The 7,486-nt window shown below is 37.4% G+C and overlaps 1 protein-coding gene across 1 annotated transcript in view; it reads right to left on the minus strand.

The window, feature by feature from the left end:
* Positions 1-1,717: 1,717 nt before the first annotated feature.
* KYAT3 (kynurenine aminotransferase 3) overlaps positions 1,718-7,486 on the minus strand; it is a 61,534-nt gene continuing 55,765 nt past the window's right edge. Inside the window, exons 8-10 of the mRNA XM_042781699.1 lie at positions 5,661-5,734; positions 5,305-5,391; positions 1,718-1,762 (exon numbers count right to left, since the gene is read on the minus strand). Of these exons, the coding sequence (XP_042637633.1) occupies positions 1,718-1,762; positions 5,305-5,391; positions 5,661-5,734 (206 nt within the window). The remainder of the gene's footprint in view (positions 1,763-5,304; positions 5,392-5,660; positions 5,735-7,486) is intronic.

The following is a 7,486-nucleotide window of genomic DNA, read 5'->3' on the forward strand; positions in this document are numbered from 1 at the left end:
GACAGTATGGAAGGAGTCTGTGACCAGCATGATGACACTGGGGAAAGGAAGGACACTGAAACGTGCACACAAGATACCAACAAAAGAGGCAAATACTATTACATGCACAATACTGCATTACCACTAACAGCAAACACCAGGCTACAGATAAATGTATAGACAGGTAAGAAGATCAAGTGGAGGTAAGCGAAGAGGAATATACCCTATTCTAAGGGTAGATTTAGCTGAAGATAATCTTGCATATGCACTTCTGCTACAAAATTAGCCACATACATTATAGAAGCATCAGAAGACAGAGTAACTTCTCAGAGACAATCAAACACCTTGAGAGAGAGAATCACTGGGTCTGTGGACTCAGGACCATAGTCTTGGGGGACATTATGCTCAATTGGCACAACATAGTACATAAAAATCTTGTTCTACAACCTACTTTGGTGAGTAGTGACTGGGGTCTCAAAAGCTTTCAAGTGGCCATCTAAGATGCAACTCCTCTCATCTGAGCAAAGAAGAGTAAAGAAAATCAAAGTCATCTGGAAACAATTAGTCCAAAGATAAGATGGAACACAAGGACCTCAGCCTTCACAACCCCGAGATCAGAAGAACCAGAAGATGGTGCCCAGCTACCAATGCCAAATGCATGGAAAAGGATCAAAACTGGACATACTGAATAGAGTGGGAGAAAAACTGTAGAACAAAATTTTACAACACAAGAATGACCAGAATTACTGGTCAGATAGAAACTGGTGGAATCCCTGACACTCTGGCCTCAGGTTGCCCTTTGGTCCTAGAAGTGGACTTATTTCCATGGATTGGCTCTCAGCCCAACAGCAGAAATACCTACATACAGAACGTCTACCCCAGGGCTATGGACCCACCTACTGTAGGGAGATGCACCCCTTAGATCAATCAGTTATGAGACATGAGAGGGGCAGCATTCACATAGAGGGAAGGCTGGACAGACAGGAATGTGTAGATAAAAAGGGCACAGGGAGGGGGTAGTCACAGGGAGGGGAGGGGAGGAGAGTTTTTTTGTGGTTGGGGATGGTAATCAGGACCATGAAATCAAATGAGCATGACCTGTTGAATGTAAAACAAATTTGCTTCATAAATTTGCACCCAAAGCACACTTTTTTTTAAAAGAATTAAAAGGTATATATATAAAGTGTTAAAGAGCAAAGATATCACTTTAAAAACTAAGGTGCACCTAACACAAACCATGGTATTTCAATCACCTCATATGCAAAAGCTGGACAATAAATAAGGAAGATGAAATAAGAATAGATGCCTTTGAAATGTGGTGTTGGTGAAGAATACTGAAAGTACCATGGACTGTCAGAAGAATGAACAAATCTGTCCTGGAAGAAGTACAGCAGAATGCTCCTCAGAAGCAAGAATAGCTAGCCTTTGTCTCACTGACTTTGGTGATGTTTTCAGAAGGGACCAGTTCCTGGAGAAGGCTATCATGCTTGGCAAAGTGGAGCGTCAGCGAAAAAGGAGAAGACCCTCAACCAGATGGACTGATAGAGTGGCTGTGATGGGATCAAGCACAGTAAGAATTCTGAGGATGACGCAGGATCAGGTAGTGTTTCGTTCTGTTGTGCACTGGATCACAATGAGTCAGAGGTGACTCGGCTGCACCTAACAACAACAGCAACAACAACAACAACAACATTTCAAGTAACTAAACTTTTACATTGTTAGGTTGCTAATATTCATATTATATTCTGGACAAGTCTTCTAAAGTTTGCCCAATAGACTGTCTCTAAAAGTTGAAAATAAAGTTTACTTTATATGACTAAGTTTAGGTAAGTGAGTTGGCACAGAGTGTGTCTTGATCACAGTAAGACTGTTTTTAGTAAGAATAAAAACTTAAAAACATGTTCTAAAAACTTTTTTTATTACAGGTCTGCCAGTGAATTGTCTCAGCTTCATTTTTATTTTCCTGGCTATACAACTCTAGGTTGAATATATATATATATATGTTGTTGTATTGTTGTTAGGTGCCTTGGACTCAGCTTTGACTCACAGTGACCCCATGTACAAGAACAAAACACTGCCTGGTCCTGTGCCATCCTCACAATCCTTGCTATGCTTGAGCCCATCACTGTGCCAATTCATCTCATTGAGGGTCTTCCCCTTCCCCGCTGACCTTCTACTTTACCAAGCATGATATCCTTCTTCCAGGAGTGGTCCCTTCTGACAACATGGCCAAAGTGGGTGTGATGAAGTCTGGCCATTGTGGCTTCCAAGGAGCATTTTGGCTGCACTTCTTCCAGGATAGACATTTGTTTTTCTGGCATTTTCAGTATTCTACTGGTATTTTCAGTATTCTTTTGTCAACACCACAATTCAAAGGCACGAAAGATGGGGCAATCTACCTCCCTAGTGATATCGCCTTGGAAACCCAAGGAAGGGTCGCTATGAGTTGGGTAGACTCCAGGGCACATATCAACAACACAAGAAGTCTTCTTTGGTCTTCCTAATTCATTATTCAGCTTTCACATGCATATGAGGCAACTGAAAATACAATGGCTTGGTTTAGGCTCACATTACTTTTTAACACTTTAAAGAAGTCTTTTGCAGCAGCTTTTCCCAGTGCAATACAATGTCTGATTTCCTGACTGCAGCTTCCATGGGTGTTGACTATGGATCCAAGTAAAATGATATCCCTGACAACTTCAATCTTTTCTCCATTTATTGTGATGTTGCTTATTAGTCCAGTCATGAGGATTTTCGTATTCTTTTACGTTGAGGTCTAATCCATATTGAAGACTGCAGTCTTTGATTTTCATCAGTAAGTGCTTCAAGTCATCTTCACTTCCAGTAAGCAAGGTTGTGTCATCTGCATACCGCAGGTTGTTAATTAGTCTTCTTCCAATCCTGATGCCGCATTCTTCTTATGGTCCAGCTCCTGGGATTATTTGCTCAGCATACAGATTGAAAAGTATGGTGAAAGGATACAACACTGATTTTAACCATGTAGTATCCCCTTGCTCTGTTTGAACGACAGCCTCCTGGTCTATGTACAGGTTCCTCATGGGCACAATTGAGTGCTCTGGAATTCCCATTCTTCACAATGTTATCCATTGCTTGTCATGATCCACACAATCGAATGCCTTTGCATAGTCAATGAAACACAGGTAGACATCTGGTGTTCTTTGCTTTCAGCTAAGATCTACCTGACATCAGCAATGATATTAATCATTCCATGTCCTCTTCTGAATCCAGCTTGCATTTCAGAAAGTTCCCTGTCAATACACTGCTGCAACTGTTTTTGAATTATCTTCAGCAAGATTTTACTTACATATGATATTAATGATATTGCTTGATAATTTCCACATTCTGTTGGATCACCTTTCTTTGTAATGGGTACACATATTGATCTCTGTCAGTTGGGCAGGTAGCTATCTTCCAAATTTCTTGGCATAAATAAGGAAGCACCTCCAGTGCTGCATCCCTTTGCTGAAACATCTCCATGGGTATTCTATCAATTCCTGAAGCCTTAATTTTTTGCCAGTTCTTTCAGTGCAGCCTGGACTTCTTCCTTTAACACCATCGGTTCTTGATCTTGATCTGAAATAGTCGGACATCAACCAATATTTTTGATACAGGGACTTTGTATATTACTTCCATCTTTTGATGCTTCCTGCATTGTTCAATATTTTGCCCATAGAATCCTTCAATATTGCAACTTGAGGGTTGAATTTTTTCTTCAGTTCTTTCAGCTTGTGAAACACCGAGCATGTTCTTACCTTTTGGTTTTCTTACTTTAGGCCTCTGCACATTCATTATAATACTGTCTTCTCAAGCTGCCCTTTGAAATCTTCTGTTTAGTTCTTTTATTTCAGTGTTTCTTACATTCATTTTAAGTACTTTACATTCAAGAGCAAGTTTCAGGGTCTCTTCTAACATTCATTTCTCCCTTTCTTGTCTTTTTAATGACAGTTTGCTTTCTTCACATATGATGTTCTTGATGTCATCCTACAACTTGTCTGGTCTTTGGTCACTGGTGTTCAATGTGTCAAATCTATTCTTCAGATGGTCTCTAAATTCAGGTGGGATAAAAATCAAGATTGTATTTTGGCTCTCGTGGACTTGTTTTAATTTTCTTTAGCTTCAACATGAACTTGCATATGAGCAACTGAAAGTCTGTTCCACAGTCAGCTCCTGGCCTTGTTTTGACTGATGATACTGAAATTCTCTACTGCCTTTTTGCACAGATGTAGTCGATCTAATTTTTGTGTATTCCATTTGGGGAGGTCTACATGTATCGCCACTGTTTATGTTGTTGAAAAAAGGTATTGCAATGAATAAGTTGTTGGTCTTGCAAAATTCTATCATGTGATCTCTGCCATCATTTCTATCACTAAGGCCACAATTTCCAAATACTGATGATACATCACTTGTAAGACATCACTCCATTGTATTCTGGCCTCCACTGCTGTATCAAGAACTGAGTTATCATTTGCATCTCTGTCTTATGTAGGCTGTGTGTAGTTTTCTTTGGCTACTTTTAAGATTTCTTCTTTTATCTTTTGACTATGATATGCCTAGCATGGTTTTCTTTGTATCAGTCTTGTTAGGAACTTTATTAGATCTGTAAGCTGACGTTTTTCACTAAAAATGGGAAAATAAAATTTTCCCGTCACATTCCCCCTCTTTCTGGTATTCCAATTATATGCATGTTTAAACCACTTGATACTGGCTCATAGATCTCCAAGGCTCTATTAATTCTGCAAAACTGATACTTCTCTTTTTTTAATTTGGATAATTTCTATGGATCTGTATTAAAATCAACCTTTTTTCTGATATATTCAATCATCTGTTAAGTCACACATATTTTTCATATCAGATGTTACAATTTTAAATTCTAGAATTCTATTTGGTTCACTTTTATAGTTTTAATCCCTCTGTTGTTCACTCATTTGTGACCATATTTTCCTTTACTCTCTTGAACATATTTATAATAGATGCCTTAAAGTCTTTGTGTGTTGATCTCTATATCTAAGTCACCATGGAGTCTATTTTTTTTCTTTATTATATATAACATTTTCTTGTTTCTTTGTATGTCTAGTCATTTTTTTTATTATATTTTAGTGTGATTGCTACATGGTAAGAAACCTGGATTATGTTGTCTTCTTTCAAAGAGTATTGAATTTTGTTTTGGTAGGCATTTAAAATCATGGCAGCAAAATTTGAAAATTGCATGTGAGCACTTCATTCCTAACCATAGAAAAAAGCTGGTGCTTTATAAATGAGAAGGAAGGATATTATAAATTTATTTTGAGTAGAACAGGGACTTACTTTAATGAAGCAAAACCGCACAAATTTCTCAAACTGTAATTTGGCCTCTGAGTTACAAAATGCTGAAACAGGAATGGCTGACAGTTTCTGCAAAATAAATATGGATTTATATGAGGAAAACTATTTACACTTCAAATATTAATTTTAAGATCAAAAAGGTTAGAAAATACACAGATGCTTTTAAATATTCATAGCAATTTTCAAAATGAAAAATGTTTTTAAATCCCCCACATAACCACCAGTGGAATATCATATAACAGAACTACAGTTAACATTTTTCAAAGCATTTCAGCAGGTTTCCTTCATAAATCAACTATAAACTACAACATAGTATTGCAAAATGCAATAAACATTACCTTATTTTTAGTCATCCATTTCACAAATTTATAGTCGTAAGGTTCACTGCTCTTCATCTCAGAGAGGTCTGCATCTAAAACATCAGTAAAAATTAGATAGCTTATACATTATATCTGAGGCAAGATGTATTTGATTTAAGTCTACTAATATTCAAATATTTTCTCCTGATTTAAACCAAGTTAGTTTAGATTATTCTAAGTAGATATTCACAGAATCTGCTGGAGTCTCATATTACGTAGTATGGTAGAAAGTGAAGAATTCACAGATTAATATTCTAAGGGAGTACTTAAACATTGGGTTGTTCACGCTTGTGTATACAACTCTTAGCATGGGAAGAAAGTAAGAAAAGAGAAGGGAAAAGGAGTGAAGACTAAGGTGTGTCTGACCCAATCCATGGTCTTTTCAGTAGCTTTATATGGATGTGAGAGCTGGACAATGAATAAGGAAGACTGCAGAAGAATTGATGGATTTGAATTGTGGTATTGTTGAGAAATCTTCAATGTACTATGGACTGCTAGAAGAACAAACAAGTCTGTCTTGGAGACAGTATGGCTGGGATGTTCCTTAGAAGCGAGAATTGCTAACTTCATCTCTCATTTGGTCACGTTGTCAGAAGGGACCAGTCCATGAAGAAGGATATTATGCTGCGTAAAGTAGAAGGTTGGTGAAAAGGGGAAAACCCTCAGTGAGATGGACTGACACATGGCTGTGATGATGGGCTCAAGTATAGCCATGACTGTGAAGATGGTACGAACCAGGCAGTGTTTCATTCTGCTGTACAAAGGGTTGCTATGAGTTGAAACTGATGGCTCGTAACAACAATATGATCATTACTGAGACAATAACACCTTAATATACTATAGATTATTCATTAGTAAGAATTATATCTAAATAGCCATTCACTAGATTGTGGGCTCCATGGTGATAAAAATAACTCTTTTGCAATTTATTGTTTCCCCACTCCTAATTCAGGGTCTAACACATAAGTAATGAAAAGAGTATTTGTTGAATAAATTATATTATTATGCAGTAAAAAAAGCAAAAGCTGGAACCTCTCGAAGAAGCAAACACAAATGTTTTCCACAAAACAAGCAACAGAAAAGTGGAAAGACTATTACCCTGTCAAAGGCAGAAAACTTGTGAGACCTGGAAAAACAAGGCAGTCCCAATGAGTTCTGGTTTTCACAGGTTTTACTGTACTATTTAATATACATGTAACATATAAAACCAAAACATTAAACTCACTGCCGTTGAGTCAGATCCGACTCATAGCAACCCCACCTTGGGTTTCCAGGCGGTTCACTATGGAAGTAGATTGCTCAACTTTCCTTCCAAGGTGGGTTTGAACTGCTAGCCTTCTGGTTAGCAATCAAATGCCTTAGGCACTCTGCCACCAGAGCTCCCACATGTAACATGTATATTACATATTATTCATATTTTTATAAAGGGAGAATGTCTGTTTAGAGCTTCCAAATGATATTGTTTGCTTCATGTTTCAATATGCAAGTAGTCCTCAACTTAGGATGTATTCGTGTTTCAGTGAATGGGACTTAACTCTACTTTTTTTTATTTTAAATTTTTTTGTACATCTTACTGTTAGTAATATGTACTACATACAATATTGCAGCACCAAATTTACTGATGTTATTATTCTCATGCCAACCCCCAAAGAAAAGATCAGATTTATAAAGATACTGAATAAAAAGCAATGATAATGAAAACAAAAAATTGAAGCATTCTACTTAAATCAAGACTCACTTACCACACAGTCATCAGAACAGAACGCTGTCCATAAGTCAGGAGCTTCTGTATTATACCATATATA

This window comes from Orycteropus afer, unplaced genomic scaffold, assembly GCF_000298275.1.
Source record: "Orycteropus afer afer isolate SDZICR_OR568_19922 unplaced genomic scaffold, OryAfe1.0 scaffold00152, whole genome shotgun sequence".
Lineage (NCBI taxonomy): Eukaryota > Metazoa > Chordata > Mammalia > Tubulidentata > Orycteropodidae > Orycteropus > Orycteropus afer.